General features: G+C 35.2%; 4 protein-coding genes and 1 long non-coding RNA gene across 8 annotated transcripts in view; 1 reads left to right on the top strand and 4 right to left on the bottom strand.

Annotated features, from left to right (window-relative positions):
• Nucleotides 1-220, bottom strand: part of LOC104713144 (pathogenesis-related protein 5) — a 7,621-nt gene extending 7,401 nt beyond the window's left edge. The window contains exon 1 of the mRNA XM_010430203.2: nt 128-220. Within this exon, the coding sequence (XP_010428505.1) occupies nt 128-176 (49 nt within the window). The 5' untranslated portion in view covers nt 177-220. The remainder of the gene's footprint in view (nt 1-127) is intronic.
• Nucleotides 6,046-7,636, bottom strand: LOC104713146. Of its 4 annotated transcripts, none has more exons than XR_002033273.1 (4): nt 7,098-7,636; nt 6,947-7,014; nt 6,511-6,844; nt 6,046-6,405 (listed from the first exon to the last, which is right to left on the bottom strand). It is a non-coding gene; the product is annotated as an uncharacterized LOC104713146 (long non-coding RNA). The 4 variants fall into 4 exon arrangements; XR_755581.2 differs by having other exon boundaries at nt 6,046-6,844; nt 7,098-7,266; nt 7,385-7,633; XR_755580.2 differs by having other exon boundaries at nt 6,046-6,844; nt 7,098-7,266; nt 7,360-7,369.
• Nucleotides 8,829-10,494, top strand: LOC104713148 (protein LURP-one-related 15). The gene is made up of 3 exons (XM_010430206.2): nt 8,829-9,162; nt 9,246-9,476; nt 10,135-10,494. The coding sequence occupies exons 1-3, from the start codon at nt 8,830-8,832 to the stop codon at nt 10,264-10,266; spliced, it is 696 nt and encodes a 231-aa protein (XP_010428508.1). The 5' UTR covers nt 8,829; the 3' UTR covers nt 10,267-10,494.
• LOC104713149 (pathogenesis-related protein 5) lies at nt 11,391-12,594 on the bottom strand. The gene is made up of 2 exons (XM_010430207.2): nt 12,497-12,594; nt 11,391-12,263 (listed from the first exon to the last, which is right to left on the bottom strand). The coding sequence occupies exons 1-2, from the start codon at nt 12,543-12,545 to the stop codon at nt 11,590-11,592; spliced, it is 723 nt and encodes a 240-aa protein (XP_010428509.1). The 5' UTR covers nt 12,546-12,594; the 3' UTR covers nt 11,391-11,589.
• LOC104713143 (pathogenesis-related protein 5) lies at nt 16,707-18,396 on the bottom strand. The gene is made up of 2 exons (XM_010430202.1): nt 17,755-18,396; nt 16,707-17,516 (listed from the first exon to the last, which is right to left on the bottom strand). The coding sequence occupies exons 1-2, from the start codon at nt 17,801-17,803 to the stop codon at nt 16,825-16,827; spliced, it is 741 nt and encodes a 246-aa protein (XP_010428504.1). The 5' UTR covers nt 17,804-18,396; the 3' UTR covers nt 16,707-16,824.

Here is an 18,510-nt window from a genome sequence, read left to right as displayed (position 1 = left end):
AAAAAAAAAAAAAAAAAAAATCATCGAAACGAAAAAACAGGTGAAGAGTGTAATAACGTAAGGAGAAAGACATAACACATAAGTGAAACATAGAAAAACAAAGACAGAGTGTGTTTGATGTTGTTACTTGTGATGAAGACGAGGAAGAGAATGTTAAAACTGGAGATATTTGCCATTTTTTGTGTGCTCGTACGTATTTTTGTTGTGTTTATGTGCTGTGGATGATGATGAATGCTAAGACGATCCTCTATTTATAGATGCGGGTCTGAGCCTTCGAGGGGTAGGGATGTAATATTATCAATTTTAATCAATTAGAAATTTTTTGTTTCTTGATAGATATTTTTCTTTGGTTCTCTGAATTTTCTCCACTCTGAATTTTCTTTGCCTTAATTGTTTTTTTCTTTCACCAATTTACTGTAAGTTGGTAAAAAAAACATTGAGAAGTCCTAATTAAAGTTGGTAAAAAAACATTGAGAAGTCCTAATTAATTTAAGACTTGGTTTTTTGATGCACATGCACTACCCTAAGGATTAGTGACCAATGTGATGTTAAATGCTATATGTGATTTATGATCCGCAAGTATGAGACCCAAATAGATTTGTCTAATTGTGATCCACGAATATGAGATCTGATCCGTATAGTTATAGACATGTTTTTTGTTGTGATTTTTACAAAGTTTTAGATCCACAATGTGTTTGTTGTGATCCATGCACGAGTGTAAAACCGGAATATAATAGGATCATACTTATATCACCAACTAGAATTTGAACCGTAGAAATGTGATAGGCAAGGGTATGGGCAATGGAGAGATGCAATCATGCAAATCATGGGTGAGACATCAGACGATGATGACACGCGGTAACTCTTGAGATCAAATCAAACCATTGTTGACAAGTTCCGTTAAAAATCACGCTCAACGATTTTCCAACACGTGAGAAAATCTTTCATTAGAACAGCCATCACTTATATAGTTATATCTCGTTTTGAAGTTTCCATTTCATTCTATTTTTCACTGGTAGATTAATTTATTTTTTCAGTAAATTTAAACGTACCTCTGTTCCGTGAAATTGCACCGATAAATGTTAACTTTAAAAGTGTGGTTTTGGAGTTCTTTTTTTTTTTTTTGCACACAGAGGTTAACAATATTTCAGCATAATCTTTTATATCTTCTGATTAATATTAAACTGGAACTTCGTTTAAAAAATTTCTATATAAAAAAAGACATAAATTGATGAAATAAAATTCAAGTGATATATAAAACAATGAAGGCGAGGGATTTCTAGTATATAGGAAGACTTTGAAGATTATTACAAGTTGAGAAGCCCGAGTGCCTGACTTAAGACTTAGAGAAATGGGTTCATAAATCCGAACCAACTTTGGGTCCGAGGAAATCTTGCCGTGAGGGTGGGGGGCTGCTTACTTTGAATCCTTAATTTCATTTAATGAGTGAGTCAACGTTGTTAGGCATAAAAGCTGCCGTGTGGTTAAGATCATCAACGACGGCTTTTTTTCAAGCACAAAATTATGTCTTTTTCGAAGAATTACAGAAATGAGTTTTTGTATTTTTATTGGAATACAGTCTGCGTGTCTGTGTGTGTGTGACTGCGGAAAATATTCAGAACTCAGCTGATAGAGACAAAGAGTGATGTGGCTCTTCTTACTAATTAAGAAAGACATCGAACATGGTTCATAATCAAACATCTATTAGTCTCACTCAGAGTTAAATGGTTTTTATGCGGTTGTGATTCGTAGTACCTAAAATTTAATTAACATTAAGATATGGTTGCAAGATTTATAAAACAAGAAAATCTTATAGGTTTTTGAGTGGATTTATATGTTTATGATTGGATTTATATGCCAAGAGGCTTAATTACAACTTCATGCAAGTTCTTAAACCTATTATACAAGTACAGATGGTCTTATTTACCTTTAATTAAAGAAGGATATATATGAAAGGAAATGCAAACTTGGATGACATTTCAAGATGTTCTTGGTATATATTTTTGATTTTCCAACATCTTAATAATTATGACAGTCAAATTAAATTTATCCATAGACATTGTTAGATTTGGATTTGTCAAGTCTTTCCCAAACCAAAAAGGTAAAAAAATTTCAAAGTTGGCTCTGTCAAAATGATTTCACTTTTACCTAATCAGATAAGGATAAGGAGATAATAGAAAACAGGAGATGCTATGCTCAACCAGAAAAAAATGATCCAACTTAGCAGTGTAAGAGCGGCGAGCAACGGTCTTCTATATATCTACCTCTCTCTTATCAGCTGCAAAAAGAAGGTAAGAATCCTTAATGGGGAAAATAGATTCTACGCTTTGTTGATCACCGACAAAGTTTTGTTGTTACGTTCAATGAAACTTCCTTTACTGACTAAATCATTTTGACAATCAGGGGTTAGTTACCTGTTGTTGTTTCTAATTCAATGAACGCAAGAGTTTCGCAGTTCCAATACACCAAGTTTTGTTGCTCGATGATAGTTTCGGAATGATATATAGATTGCTAACAGTTGCATTTTGCAAGACACACAGTTTTACATTAAAAAATGCAACTAAGACACAAGTCAAATATAATGAACATATGAGTTCTTTATGCTTGTACATTCTTCGGGTTATTTATTTGTATGCAAAGAAAGAACTGTATGTAAAACAGAGTTATTTGTTTTTTAACTTCTTTACTAAAATCTCCTCTAAAACAACCAAAAGATGGTGAGAACTTGTAACAAGTAGCAAAAGATAGATATGTAGCTTCGACCAGCATATATACTTGGAAACAGTTATGTGAATTAGTGAATGAAACAGTGCTGTCCAAAATGTTACCATTGCAAAAGTTGCGATGCACTTGAGAACAGAGAGGTCTTCTTGATAGGGGAAATTCCTCTGAGCACTGAAATCACTGGATATGCATATGCCATTATAATTTTCGTTAAAACCATGAATGAGTGTGTTTGCAGAAATGTGGCACTGTATACATAAACTGTGAGTTAACGGTCCATTTCCAGTTAATGGGTCAGAGTTAGTATATGGGCCTCAATGTTTTGTTTCAGGCTTAGAAGAAGTCTAACTCGGTAGAACCTTCAAGACTGGTCAACACTCTGCTCGTGTCCCCTCACTTGGAGTGTACTGGTGTACTGAATCATGATGATGATAAGGTTTGTTACGCCTAGCTAGGTTTGATGAGTGAGATGTAAATTGCATACAAATTGCATATGTATTTGCAATTTGCAAACGATCTGCATTCTTTTGATTTAGATAAAAATCAAAGCAAAAATGCGAATGAGATGAGTGTGTGTAACAATAGAATACTGTACTTGGAAAAATCTTTAGAATGAGTTACGGCTAAAAACCAAACCCAAGAAGAAGGACAAGCTTCATGCTAAGGTTGTATGAACTGAAACCGTGCGGAGAGATAAGTATCATGAAGTTGCTGAGGTGGTGCTGCCACTGAAGAATGCAAAAACACATTTTTTCGATCCAGACCAAGTAACTTAGCACGAATGATGAGCTGTATCTCTTTGACCAAAATAGNAAAAAAAACCCAGTAGGTGAAAGAGTTAAAGTAGAAATTGAAGAGAAGACAGAGCAAGTTACGGCTAAAAACCAAACCCAAACCCAAGAAGAAGGACAAGCTTCATGCTAAGGTTGTATGAACTGAAACCATGCGGAGAGATAAGTATCATGAAGTTGCTGAGGTGGTGCTGCCACTGAAGAATGCAAAAACACATTTTTTCGATCCAGACCAAGTAACTTAGCACGAATGATGAGCTGTATCTCTTTGACCAAAATAGCTGCCGATTTTGCAGTGCTAGTGTGAAGTCTTGAATTTCTCTCTTTCCAAATGAAGTAAATAGCGGCTTGGAAAATCAGTTTATAGATTAGATTACATTGAACCTGGCATTAGACGTATGAGACCTAACCCATTGCACAATATCATCAAAAAGAGACGGAGGAGAGAGATTATGATCACGAAGAAAGCAGTCCACACTTCCTTGCTAAAAACACAGTCAAAGAAAAGGTGTTGTTTCGATTCCATAGCTGAGGAACAAAGGAGACACTGACCCGGCACACTTAGACCCCAACTCCTAAGTCGATCCCTTGTTGTTAGTCTATCCCGAAGACACTGTCTTCTCTTCAATTTCTACTTTAACTCTTTCACCTACTGGTTTTTTTTCTCTTCAGTTCATCTTTTAGATCGGTATTGTATTTTAAATGTTGTCACATGGAGAAAAAAAAAGAAAAAAAAAAAAAATCTTTAGAATGGAAGGAGATGATTCATAGTCATCAATTCATCATCTTATTTCTCTTTCCGTACATAACAAGCAACCCAAATTTAAACCAGCGCTCCGGTTTAAGACTGGGTAGGGCAAAAAGTGATGAAGTAGTTAGATCCGGAAGCGTCGTCTTAAGCGTAACTGTAAGCACTAGGGCATGCGTTCTTGAACATCGTCGAGTAACGTCGGAGAACAAGTTTGCAGCGAACTAAACGCCGCGTAGGCGCTCTTACACGCAGCTATACCGTTACGTGTAATCTAGTCAGAGAACAAGTGTACGTTTGGTCTTTTACGTACACTAGGATAGTACCCGTGCTACACCGCGGGTTGTTTTTCTATATTTTTTTTTAATTATTTTTAAAATAATTTTTATATGATGTTCTATTGGTAATATTTTATTTTTAGGTTTTTGTTATTATTTGTTTCTCGTTATTTTTTATTTTATTATTGTAATGAAATTATAGACTAAAATTAATTTTGTTTTTTCTTGTATTATGATGCATTAAAGCACCATTATTAGTGTTAGCTTTCTCATCATAGCTCATAAAACCTATGAATTATTATAGCTAATCCTAAATTTCCAAATATAGCGACATGTATAGGAAGAAATTTAAACAGCCATTCCTTATATAGATAATGAACACAAATCACTGTTAAAAAGTAACAATTCTTGAAATATACTCTATATGCAACTGCAGCAAAAATAAACAAACAACTTGATTGATATCCGCGCTATGCAGCGGAATTGTTTTTTATTTATTTATTTTTGAATATTTTTATTTTTTATGTTTTTGAAAAAATAATTTTATATGTTGTTTGTAATAAAAAATTGTGAGTAAACATAGTTTTTGATGGTGTTTATTGATAATGTTTTAGTTCTTAATGTCTAGCCAATGAAATAATGAAGAGAGGTTAGAATTTGTGTACTTTGGATTCACTCAGATCCTACGGTTTGAAAATACGCCATGTCAGCTATCTGAATGATCTCTTCCCATTGGCTCTCGTTTTATGTATATTTTTATTCCATTTAAATCTCTTTTTCTTAATTTAAAATATTTTAAAATACTATTATCAAATGGAAATGTGTTATAATAATGAGAATATGATCATAATTTTTTTTTAACAAAGATTTCAATTTATAAGTATTTTTTACAAATAAAACCATAAAACACAATGTAAACTATTAATGAAAGAAGGCTTACAACTAAACAATTTTTATAATTAATTTGTATATTTGTAATATTATAATTATTCCTATTGTATGTTATTATAATTACAAAATAATTTTTAGTTTCATTTTATTTTGTTAATTTATAAATAATAAAATACGTCTTAATATTGAACTTTAAACCCTAAACCATGAAATCTTGAAACACATTTCACTATTTTTCAAATAACAAATTAATATACAAAAAAAAAACATTTAAAACTTTTTACTTAAATTTTATTTACGAATTATGAACATATGAGGCATTAATATATATATATATATATATATTAATACATTAATTTATTCCATTGTTACTTTATATATATATATATATATATGTCAAAGCTACAGAACTATCTTGGTTGTTGTTTTTTTTAACAATAGAAAATTTAAACATTTCATCAATCAATAGGATTTTAACAAATCCAAGTTATTCACTCTAAATTGACGAAGGAGAGAAAAATAGCCCATCAAATATGTAGTAAGGTATAGTGTATATTATACGATTAGTAAACTTCAAAGACTTGTTAATTTTAATGATTTTTTGGTTAAAGGCTAATTACGAATATGTAGTATTTTTCACAAGTGCCAATCATTCTTTTTACATAAATATTGATAAAATTTTATTTACAAAATAAAGATACCGAAGAAAATAACGACATTTTGAAAATATATACAAGAAAAAAAAATATTTATAGTATTATATAGTCAACGACATCTTGAGAATTTGGATTTTTTCCCTTCACTATGGCTGATCCAAAACTGCGGAAGTTCATCTGCAATATCTTCTTCCAAACCGTGCAACTTGGCAAAAGATATGCATTAGCTTACATTTCAATTCGTTAAGTAACCTCAGGAAATAAATAACATAAATTATTAATTTCACTTGTACATAAAACTGAAAATATGACTACACCTGCAAGTGTATAAAAAGAAAAATGTGTTAAGTTTGAATCTCAATAGCAAGTAGTAATGTAAAACTTTTTGTCAAACTTTTGTCAAAAAGAAATAGAAGTCTTACCATTTTGTCAAAAAGAAACATAAGTCTTACCATTCACATATATCAACAGCAAAACTCGATCATCTAAACACTGAAATGGAACAAAATTGCTAAATCTAATCGAAACGAGGAATAAAGTAACCAAAACCAAAAAACAAATTAGTCCAAGCTGTTGTCAATGAAGTAGAGCTGCAAAAATTTCACATTACAAAAAGGGAAGACAAATAACTATAAAGAATTGGGAAATTACGCTGGCTTTGGCTTCAATAATCACCACTCTGAAGGAGTAATTTTGCAGCTTCATTTCAACCGGCCAACCGTCCTCGGCTGCCATGTGCAATGGAGTCTCACCATACTGATGACAAATTATAGAACAGCAAAATAAGTGACAAAATCTAAAGCTCAAGAAAAGAAGAGTCAGGGGAGAACTTAAATCTAAAACAAACACCAGACTCACAGTATCCACTGCTTCCAACTTAAATTTATCATATACATGTTAGTTCTTCTAATAGGTGCAAAATTCAACTGCAAGAACAGTCAAAGACATATCAATTAGAAATCGGTTACACTGAATAAATCGACTCTTCACCAAAACCAAAATGTGATACCTGGTCACGTCTTTCTCTACCGACCAAACGATCCCGTTTTCCCTAGGCTCGGGCTCGGCGGCGGTATGCAGTTTATCAGAAATACACAATTATCATCAGAAAAATCAACTCAAAAAAGCATCAATCCAAAACCCAAATTGAAAGTAGAACTACTGAAACTGAAATCTTCCTCCAATAGAGCGAAACAACTAAACGGATCAAACCCAACATGATTTAAACACTAAATCACTGCAAATAACGAACACCCAAAATTATATTTTACCCTTCTGTGTGAATTTCGAGCTCACCAATTCGATTTGGATTGATGCATGTTACTCCTCACTATGAGAGGATGTTGTAGATCGTCGATGAATCTGACTCAGAGGGATAATGACTGAGAGGGATTAACTGAGACTGAGAGGGATCGAAAATGAATGATAAGACAAACAAATTTGGGATCGAGTTTGAGGGGTTTCCAATCGAGTTTCAGAGAGATCGACGAGAGAAGAGATTAGCCAAAAAAAAAGGTTTAGATCTTTAGTTTAAAATCGTCACGAGTTACTAAGTAAAAGACAATTATGTGACTTGGCAAAGAAGAAGCTGATCTGTATTATTTGTTATAATTTTATTGGCTAATGATTTTAACTGATGTGTCAATACCAGGTTAAAAGTTAAGGCTGAGGTGTCAAGCCTTGGAGATAAACGCATTCTGTTTTTATAGTATTGATTGTCGAGTTTGACGGTTAAAAAAAAATATCGTGGGTCACAGTTACGGATTCGTAATTCGTGAATGATAAGCTGACAGTACGTAATAATGGTAAAAGAGCATGCCCAATTTAATGTTGTTTCGTTTAACTTAGAGAACTAAACAAAAAAAATCATCTGAAGAGACACATTCGTGTGAGGTTCCGTTAGAAAACAAACCCACATTAGTCCGAGCAAGTAGAAACGGTCTTCTCACTTTGAAGATAAGAGGTGAGAAGACTAATTTTTCTTTTTTTTGTTCGCAAGTGAGAAGACTGACTTAAACATACATTGACTTAGAGAAGTGAGAAAGAGTAGTTCTCTGAACTTGTACTAACTAAAGGGCCCTTTCATTAATGACTCGATGTTACTAACCAGAATTCTTTTTCTCTTTTAACTCATCAGAATTACATCGGCCACACTGTTTTGATGTATATTTGAGCCATGATCAATATATTTCCGTTTTAAGGTGCTATTACTTACTCCCTCTCATGTTCTTTATTAATCCAAATTCTAGAAAAAACAAAACAAGTTGGTACAAAAAACACATATTCTAGGTTTTCTATCCATCTTTTATTTGTTATTAATAATGAATTGTAGACTTTTAAAAAATTACAAGATATATACTGTTGGTTAATAATTAAAAAAATTGTTAATCATAAAAATAACACACTTATAATTAGAATTTTAATATGTTTTCTTAATATACATGTGTGAAAAAAATTGATTAACTAAATATTTGAGTAATCCAATTTTGATCAATTAAAAATTTGACATAATGCGCCGTTAGATTTTTTCTAGGAACCATGCAAAAAATATATTGAAAATTCTTCAAGGAATTATAAAGAACCTTAAACTTATGTTGACGGCATAATAACCAAACCAAATTATTCTTTTATCTTGAAATAATTTTGAAAGAAAAGAAAACTCTATACAATAAAGTTTCTTAGACTTAAAAGTCAACATATTCGATCCAGATATTTATTTTATAAATTAAGAACCTTAAACCATGCAGACCAGAAAAAAAAAACATTTCAAAGCAAAGCAAAACAAAAGAATGCAGCAGCCCAATGTGTACGCTTACCCACAAGGCGCTGGCGCTTCGGCTCCTTTGCCTCCACAACCACAAGCGGGAGTGATAGTGGATCCAAAGTACTGTTCTCCGCACCCAGTAGATCTGGCGATCGTGCGGAAGTTGATGAAGGTAAAGGACGGTAACTTCGCGATAACGAATGTGGACGGAAACCTGTTGTTCAAAGTGAAACCGCCGTTGTTTTGTCTTCACGACACTAGGAACTTGCTGGATGGTTCTGGAACTCAGGTCTTGACTTTGCAAAGGAAGGTACAAATTAAATTAAAAACTGACATAGCTAACGTACTTAACTTTTGATGTATACACAACTAATAAAGATTTGGTGATTACAGATGATGAGCAGGCATGAAAGGTGGCAAGTGTTTAGAGGAGGGAGTACTGATCAGGATGATCTGCTATACAGGGTGAAAAGATCGCCGATGCGTGAGCGAGAGGGCAGACTTGATGTGTTTTTGCCTCACAACAAAGACGAGAAGATATGTGATTTCAAAGTCAAAGCGAATAGGCACGAGCGTTGTTGTGTCGTCTACGCCGGCGAATCTGACGACGCCATTGTTGCCAAAGTAAACAAAACTATCTCTTTCCTTCCTTCCATCCCCTTCATCAATTCCTATATATGCATCTCACTTTGGTCTACTCTTTGAAGACGGTATTTTACATGAATGGGACAATATTTTTACTACAAGTCTTTAACAGAATATATTTTCTTTTATTTAAAACTGAATTTTTTTTTACTAAAGAAAATTTGAGCAAAACATAAGAAGAAAATCTTAAAAGAGCAAATGAAAAAAAAAAAAAATTATAACTATAGGCTTAAGTTTGAGACAATAAAAAACCAAATAGATGATATTATCAATTACCAATTATACCAAAAATATAACATTACAGACTGGTACTATTTATGATGGACTCGGTCCAATTGTGATGCGTAGTTGATTCGTGCCACGGTTTTTCGATAGTGATCAACAAACAAAAATCCATTTTCTATGAATTTATGTATATGGTATATATATATNTTTTTTTTTTTTTTTTTGTATATGGTATATTTTAGTATATGTAAAATAAACATATATATTTTTGTTTCACATCTGGAAATAAACATGTACTATACAGACTACACTATGTACTGGGAGTTTGCCAATTTTTTTAATTAATTGTTAAAACTTGAGAAATAAAAACATTTATTTATGATTAAAAAAATGGTATGGTTTTGAATGGCAGGTGCACGAGAACCACACGGTGCGGAGCGTTTTCTTGGGAAAGGACAGTTACTCTGTCACTGTTTATCCAAACGTTGATTATGCCTTCATTGTCTCTCTCGTTGTCATTTTTTCTGAGGCAGGACGCCTGTAGAAAATTTTAATTAATGAATTTTCTTTTTATTATGTTAATTTCTATGGTTTATCTTTTCCTTTATCGGGGTTTTTTTTTTTACTTTGCTTAATTTCCCTATTTCAAACTTATTTCCTTTTCTCTAGTTGGGATTTATCTTTATAAAAGAGGTCCTAGCTAAGGTCCTTTGTAAGATACACAATCTCATAATTCTTATTCTTAAGAAAATCATTTAGCTTTTCTATTGGATTCTAGAGTTTCTGGTGGATTCCAGAGAGAATTTATCTTTCACGTTCAACGCTTGTGAACTTGAGTTTGATCTAGGATTAGCGCTTGCTAAACCTAGGGTTATCCAACTGCGTCACTTGTAGAATCGAATGAATAATGTATTGAAATGGTTGTCTTACAAGAATACACAAGACTTAACTCCAAAATCCACGACAAGACTTGCCGACCAAGTCGGCTAGGTCCAATATACATACAATACAATACGTAGCCCACGAACTAATACAACTTCTTAATTATCTCCGATACTCCACTCAAGTTGGAGTGTGAATGTTGAGAAAGCCCAACTTGTATATTAACGTACTGAATTGAACCTTGCCCAGTGCCTTTGTTAAACATCCGGCCAACTGAGCCGTTGTAGATCACATGAACCGTACTATAGTAATCAAGCCATCAATTTCTAAATTCTTCGTCTATTAATTAATATATGTATAGGGTTTTCTCTAAGCCTTTCCCAAAAGGTAAAGAAAGTTCCAAGTTGGTTTCGAACAAAATTTAATTAACATGAACTCACTTGCACCTTATCAGATTAGGAAATAAGATAACATGGAAACAAAACAAAAGAATGTTAAGACAAGTAGACAACAGATGTTTATGCTTTACGACCATATGGTCTCTCTCTCTCTTATCAACTGCAAAAACACGGTAACATCCTTTTGGGACACAAGTGGGTTCTATGCTTTGTCGATCACCGACAAATTAAGTTTTGGTTCAGATGGAAACTTCCTTTACCAACTGAATCAAACGTTAGAACACCTTTTAATTTAATTTATTAAGATACAAGTCAAATAAATGTGAGTTTCAAGAGAAGAGTACGTATATCTATATACAATGCAAATAATAAGAGACTGTAGATCAAAGATGTAAATTAATTATTCTTTGTTTTATTTCTTTACTATGCAACTCAGATGAGTGTAACAACTGAATACACTTAATTAGTAAAAGCTTTAAAAAGGTGAAAGAAGATGATTCACAGTCATCATCTTTTCTTATTTAGATTCCGTACATAACAAGCAATAGAAACGTGAGGGAGAAACCAGAGTGGAGCTTTGTTTTTTCTTATGGGCAGAAAGTGACTTCGTAGTTAGCTCCGGAACATGTGAAGGTACTTGTTTCGTCGTCATAAGCGTAGCTATAGGCGTCAGGGCAAGCCCTCTTAAAAATCCTCGAGAAGTCCGTGGGAGGACAAGTTTGTGGCGTACTGTAAGCTCCACGGCAACAATATTGATCGGTATTAAAATGTGCACATGCGCTCTTGCACGCCACGACATTGTTGCCAGGACCCATGACCTTAAGCTCGTTAGGGCAATTCGCGTTGAGGTCAGCGACACAGCCTGCGTACTTGCAATCTCCGGATCCTCCTGAAGGCCTTATCCCCAACTTAACATTGTAACCGTCGACAAGGCTCACGTCGTAGAAATCCTTGCCGCCATCGCCTACGAGGGTGAATTCAGCCAGACTGACGGGAGGAACTCCGCCGCCGTTACATCTTAGACCGCCGCAGTCTCCGGTGACGCATCTACCGTTACCAGCGCCGTCAAAGCTGCAACCAGTACGAGCCCAGAACCGGCCTGACCATCCTGCTGGAGCCGTGAGCTGTCGGGAAGCACCTGGAGTCAGTTCAAATCCGCCGTCGCCAAGCTTGGGTCCTTTGCCCGCGAGAGTTCCGGCCCAGACGGTGGTAGGGCAATTGTTCTTAATAGTGAAGACGGTGGCGGAAACAGCAATGCCACCTGCAGTTTTCAAACACAAAACCAAAACATCAAAAATACGAAACACTGTAGAGAATTATGGAGACAATATGCATGTTGTGATCGAAGTCGAAGACGATGAACAAAAACAAAGACAATTATTCTCCTTAAAAACAGATAAAAGAGGGGAAGAGTGTAATAAACGTAAGGAGAAAGATAAACACATAAGTGAAACATAGAAAAACAAAGAGAGAGAGCGTGTTTGATGTTGTTACTTGTGATGAACACGAGGAAGAGAATGTTAAAACTAGAGATATTCGCCATTTTTTTCTTTCTTTTCTTTTATCGTATTTTGTTGTGTTTATGTGTTGTGAATGATGATGATGAATGTTAATGGCACCGATCCTCTCTATTTATAGATGCGGGTTCGAGCCTTGGAGGGGTAGTGATGTAATGTTATCAATTAGAATTTTTGGTTTCTTGATAGATATTTTCTTTGGTTCTCTGAATTTTCTCCTCTCTGAAATTTCTTTGGCTGTCTGAATTTTCTTCGCCTTAATGGTTTTTTCTTCGTTAATTTACTACAAGCGGATGGAAAAACATTAATTGAGAAATCCTAATTTAATTAAGACTTGGTTTTGTGATGCACACTAAACCTTTCGAGTTCAGTGACCAGTGTGATGTTAAATGATATATGATCCCCAAATATATACGAGACCCAATTAGATGTGTCTAATTGTGATCCACAAATATGAGATCCGATCTAATTGTTGGTTGAGATCCATGCACGAGTTAATAGGTCATACTTTTCGTTGTTGTTATATCCTCCGTTACAAGACCCGAATAGATGCATACATAAGAGGGGATTAGCAGCTTACACCACCAAAGCTCGAATCCTAGGGTTTTATATCATATCAGCTACGAGCCATCTAGAATTGGAAACCTAGAAAATGTGATAGGCAAGGCAAGGATATGGGCAAAGGAGAGACACGCAAATCAACATGGCTGAGACATCATATGAGGGCACGCGGTTACTCTTGAGATCAAAGTATCAAACCATTGTTGACAAGTTAAAACAAGCCACGATTTCCAGCACGTGACAAACCATCTTTCATAAGAACAGCCATCACGTCTTCCCTTCCTATCTATTTGAAGTTCCGTATTCATTCTATTTTCCACTTGTAATTGTTTTTTTTTGGTTGTAATGTACCTTTTCCGCTAAGTTGTACCGAGAAATATTAATTTAATATGTTTAAAGTGTCGTTTTGGGGTTTTTCACACAGATATACAATATTTCTGCATAATCGTTTATACAGTATCTTCTAAAATAATTCGTTAGAAATCTATATAAAAAGGACAATTTGATGAACTAAATTCTTAGTGATAATAAAAAACGATGAAAGCTATGGTCTAGGGATTATAGTAGCGCGCGGAAGACTTTGAAGATTAATTACGAGTTGAGAAGACTGACTTGAGACTTAGAAACAGGTTCATAAATCGAACCAACTTTGGGTCCGAGGATATAGTAATTGGCTTTTGATTAAATCTTGCCGTGACTATGAGGGGGGGCTGTTGTGAACCCTTCATTTTCCGAGTGAGTCAACGTTGTTTGGCATAAAACCTGCCGTGTGGCTAAGATCATTGACGGCTTTTTTTTCCAGCACAAAATTACGTCTTTTTCGAAGAAATGCAGAAATTGGATTTGTATTTTTGTCTGAATACAAGCTGCTGTTTGTTGAGAAATCAGAAAGAGACAAAGGGTGATGGCCTCTTCTTACTAATTAAACAAGACATCGAACATGGTTCATAATCAAATACATCTATTAGTCTCACTCAGAGTTACATGGTCCACACGGTTTTATGCGGTTGTGGTGCGTAGTAGCTTAAACATTAATTAAATTTATACGTGCGCAAGTAATTCGTAAACCTATTATACAACTAAATAAATGGTAACTTTAATTACAAAAGGATATATATATACAAGGAAATGTAAACTAGGATATGTCAAGATATTCTTGGTATATTTCCATACCTTAAACAATTATGACAGTCAAATTAAATGTATCCATAGACATTGGGGTTTTCAAGTCTTTACCGTACCAAACCAAAAAGGTAAAGAAAGTTCAAAGTTGGTTATATCAAAACTAACGTGCTGATCTCACTTTTACATATTCAGATAAGGAGATAAGAGATGACATGTGAACAAACAAAAGGATGTAAAGAAAACAGGAAATGCTATGCTTTACCTGAAAATATGATCTAGCGTAGTAGTTTAAGAGCGGCTAGCAACGGTCTTCTATCTCTCTCTCTCGCTCACCTGTAAAAAGAAACCCTTATTGGGAAAAATGGATTCGATGCTTTGTTGATCACCGACAGAGTTTCTTTCAAATGGAAACTTCATTTACCGACTGAATCAGAATTCAGAAGTTTGAACACGTACCTTTTGACAATCAGGGTTAGTGTGACGACCTGTTGTTGTTTCTAACTCAATGAACGCAAGAAATTCAGAGTTCCGATGTACAAGTTACGTTCTGTTTCTCAATTGCAGTTTGGATTGATATATAGATATTGCTAACGATGGCATTTGCAAGACACAAACCGTTTTACACAACAAAATACGACTAATTAAGAAGACACACAAGTCACATGAATATATCAGTTTCCAGAGAGCAACATGGAGTATACTTCTTAACTTTAATATCTCAAAGGACTAACAATGAAAGAGGCAGCCCAGAGATCTTTATGCTTGTAAATTCTTAATGTTATTTTTTTGTATGCATGTAGCAGATATATTGGTTCCTTAATGATGAGGGGCGGAAGCTATTACAAGAGAGAGGAGATGGCGTTTAGACGGAGAAGACGTAGGCTGAGCAAAGGTAAAGTGTTGCTCTGTTTTGTGTTAGAAAAACAGAGTATCAAGAGATAGAAAACGATGGTGATGAGAAGATGTGAAGAAGAAAAGAGATAGAGTTGGGATCTCTTCCAGGAATTGATCTCAACAAGGGTTGTGCAAGTCCTCCTTGCAGGGCTCTAAGACAAGCTCTTTTGGGTAGTTAAAACTACCTCTTTTTGGTTTTTTTTCTTTTATCAAAATTAAAGCCAGTTATCCTACAATGGAGTCCACGATCTCTATATATAGAGAAGTAGATTAACATAAACGAAACCTAAAAGCAAAGAGAATATTCATCTCCCATAAAGAAATAGAAACCTAACATAAAGCCTAATTGGAAAATAAGTAAACACCAAAGCCGACACCACCGTAACTTGTTGGGCAAGAAACGCAACACCGAAGCCCAACAAGAGTGTAAATTATGCTGCATCACTTAACTTCTTTACTAGAATCTCCTCTAAAAAAAAAACAAATGGTCAAGGTCGGAACATATAATTACAAAGAAATAACATTAAGAATTTATAACAGCTATGTGAATAATGAGATAACTGTCAAAAATGTTACCATTGCAAAATTTGTGAAGCACTTGAGGACAGAGAGGTCTTCTTGATTGGGAGATTTACCCTGAGCACTGAAATCGGAATATTTAATCAGTTAATTGTGGTCATGATGTCCAACTTTAAATCACTGGACTTATATAAGATATGCAAGTCATCATAATGTCGTCAAAACAATAAATGTGCAGAAGATGTGGCAATGTATACACAAGTATTTTCATTAAAATTTCAAGAACCATAGCTGGCATCCAAAGAGTTATGTGGAACTTCTAAGAAAACGCCAAAACCCTTTGTTTTTGGTAGAAGTACGTGATAAATGTTGAAGACAACTTCAGCTGCAAACTTTAATTGCGTTCTCGTACATGAGTGTACGTACGTATATCAAGATAAGGGAAGTCTCAGAAATATGGAAACAAAATATGACTAAGAGCAGCATTCCATAGATCCGTGCATTACAACTTAGCAGGAAATGATCACTGGTTTAATTTTATTTGCAGAACAGAATGCTCAGTGGACAGTGGTGTTAAGTTTGAGACATTCTCTAGTTTACAGGAAATGAATGAGCTTGTTCAGGTTATTGTATGATTCGTTTAAATAGATAAAATTAATGAAAAAAAGGCTTGCAAGTGGAAACCAAAAGAAACCAGAGACACATATGGATCTTTAATTACATCAGCTCAATCTCCTTAAACAGAACTAACCATCCCGTGACATAAAATGTAGTTAGCTCTGTCTCTTTTGGGCGGGGACTAGATGTTATTGCTTTCTTATCTCTAAGTAAATCAAGAACCAATGACCTGAAACAAAGAAACCCTCTTATCTCTAGTAAAGCAGTTCAATCTTTATATTTAAAAGATATTTCAAATATCATACTTGTATGCTTATGTTTTACCCAAAACAATATTTGCATGTTTAGGCCATGTATATAGGTGTTGTATTGTAATCGATCGGAGTTCTTTTGAAATAGATAAAAATCAGATATATGCAAATGAGATGAGTGTGTGTATACTTGAAAAAACCTTAAAAACTGTAAAAGAATAGGATTCATATAGTCATCATCTTTACTTATTTCTCTTTCTATTTCCGTACATAACAAGCAAAAGAAACGTGTGAGAGAGAGAAACCCGTAAACCAAATTTAAACCGCGAGTTCCGGTTTAAGGCTGGGTAGGGCAAAAAGTGATCAAATAGTTAGATCCGGTACAAGTGAAAGTGCTCGAAGCGTCGTCGTAAGCGTAACTGTAAGCGCTAGGGCAAGCGTTCTTGAACATCGTCGAGTAATACGTCGGAGAACAAGTTTGCGGCGTCGAGTGAGCTCCGGTACAGCAAAATTCCGGCGAACTAAACGCCGCGCAGGCGCTCTTACACGCCGCGATACTTCCCGAACCCGGATCCATGATCCGAAGCTCGTTAGGGCAAATCTCGTTGATGTCGGAGACGCAGCCTGCGTATTTGCAGTTTCCGAATCCTCCCTGAGGTGTAATCCCCATCTTGACATTGTAACCGTCGACAAGGCTCACGTCGTAAAAATCCATGCCGGCATTGCTTGATCCGACGGTGAATTCGGCCAATGTAGCCGGAGGTTCTCCGCCGCCGATACATTTTAGAACGCCGCCGCAGTCTCCGGTGACGCAAGTGCCGCGGCCTGAGGCGTCGAAGTTGCAGCTGGTACGAGCCCAGAAGCGACCTGACCACCCCACAGGAGCCGTGAGCTGTACGGAAGCGCCTGGAGTCAGTTGAAAACCGCCGTCGCCGAGGGTGATGCTGTTGCCTGAGAGTGTTCCGGGCCAGACGGTGTAAGGGCAACTGTTTTGTAAAGTGAAGACGGTGGCGGAAACAGCAACGCCGCCTGCAATTTCAAAACTTGTTAAAAATACACGACCTAGAAAACTAAAAAGTTTTTTGATAATTATAATTCAATCGAGGGTGATGAACAAAAAGGTATAAGATCAAATCTAAAGGGAGCTAAAGAAACAGTATTGGAGTGTTATTATCCTTAGTAAAAAACAGAAGAAACAGAGGAGAATATAAAAACATAAGTGAAACAGAGGAGAAACAAAAACAGAGTATTGTTTTGATGTTCTTACTTGTGATGAATACGAAGAAGAGAATGTGAATACTGGAGACTTTCACCATTTTTTTTCTTTTCTGTGATGTGATGTGGATGAGGATTGACCTCTAGCACCGATCCTCTATTTATATAAGCGGTGGTCCGAGGTAGGGTTTATCATTTTCAATTAAATTATCTTTGTGCCAGCTTGTTAGCCCATCTTCTTTGGCACTGTAATATTTATTTGCCCTTGATGGTTTTTTTTTCTTGCCTTAATTAATTGAAAATGTCTCAAAATAAAGATGATGGTACATGGTATAGTTTCCACATTTTGCCTATGTGTGGTTAGATTTACACCCTAAGAGAAATGACATTGTTTTGTTTGTGTTTCTCAAATTTTTCCCAACCAAAAAAGTAAAGAAAGATCATGAAAGTTGGTTTGGTCAAAACTAACCTGATCTCACTTGCACCTGCTCACATAAGGAGATAAGGTGACATGTGTACAAGCATAGTAAGCATCGGCATAAAGAGAAAACAGGAGATGTTAAAGAGCGCGAGCTACCGTCTTCTCTCTCTCTCTCTCATCACCTGCAAAAAGAAGGTAAACAACCTTTTGGGACAAAGTGGGTTCTATGCTTTGTTGATCACCGACAAATTTTTGTTCAGATCCTTTACTGACTGAATCAGAAGTAAGAACATGTATTGACAATAAGGTTTTAATGACCTTGTTGATGTTTCCAACTCAATAAACACAAGGGTATCAGAGTTCCAACATATCAACTTTTCCTTACAA

Source organism: Camelina sativa, chromosome 9, assembly GCF_000633955.1.
Source record: "Camelina sativa cultivar DH55 chromosome 9, Cs, whole genome shotgun sequence".
Lineage (NCBI taxonomy): Eukaryota > Viridiplantae > Streptophyta > Magnoliopsida > Brassicales > Brassicaceae > Camelina > Camelina sativa.
This window is presented reverse-complemented; position numbering and strand designations above follow the sequence as displayed.

Coding starts and splice junctions, on each gene's coding strand:
- LOC104713148 (XM_010430206.2), top strand. CDS start 8,830: ATGCAGACCAGAAAAAAAAAACATTTCAAAGCAAAGCAAAACAAAAGA. Junction 9,163..9,245: donor TCTTGACTTTGCAAAGGAAG/GTACAAATTAAA, acceptor TGGTGATTACAG/ATGATGAGCAGGCATGAAAG. Junction 9,477..10,134: donor ACGACGCCATTGTTGCCAAA/GTAAACAAAACT, acceptor TTTGAATGGCAG/GTGCACGAGAACCACACGGT.
- LOC104713149 (XM_010430207.2), bottom strand. CDS start 12,545: ATGGCGAATATCTCTAGTTTTAACATTCTCTTCCTCGTGTTCATCACA. Junction 12,264..12,496: donor CTTCCTCGTGTTCATCACAA/GTAACAACATCA, acceptor TGAAAACTGCAG/GTGGCATTGCTGTTTCCGCC.
- LOC104713143 (XM_010430202.1), bottom strand. CDS start 17,803: ATGGTGAAAGTCTCCAGTATTCACATTCTCTTCTTCGTATTCATCACA. Junction 17,517..17,754: donor CTTCTTCGTATTCATCACAA/GTAAGAACATCA, acceptor TTGAAATTGCAG/GCGGCGTTGCTGTTTCCGCC.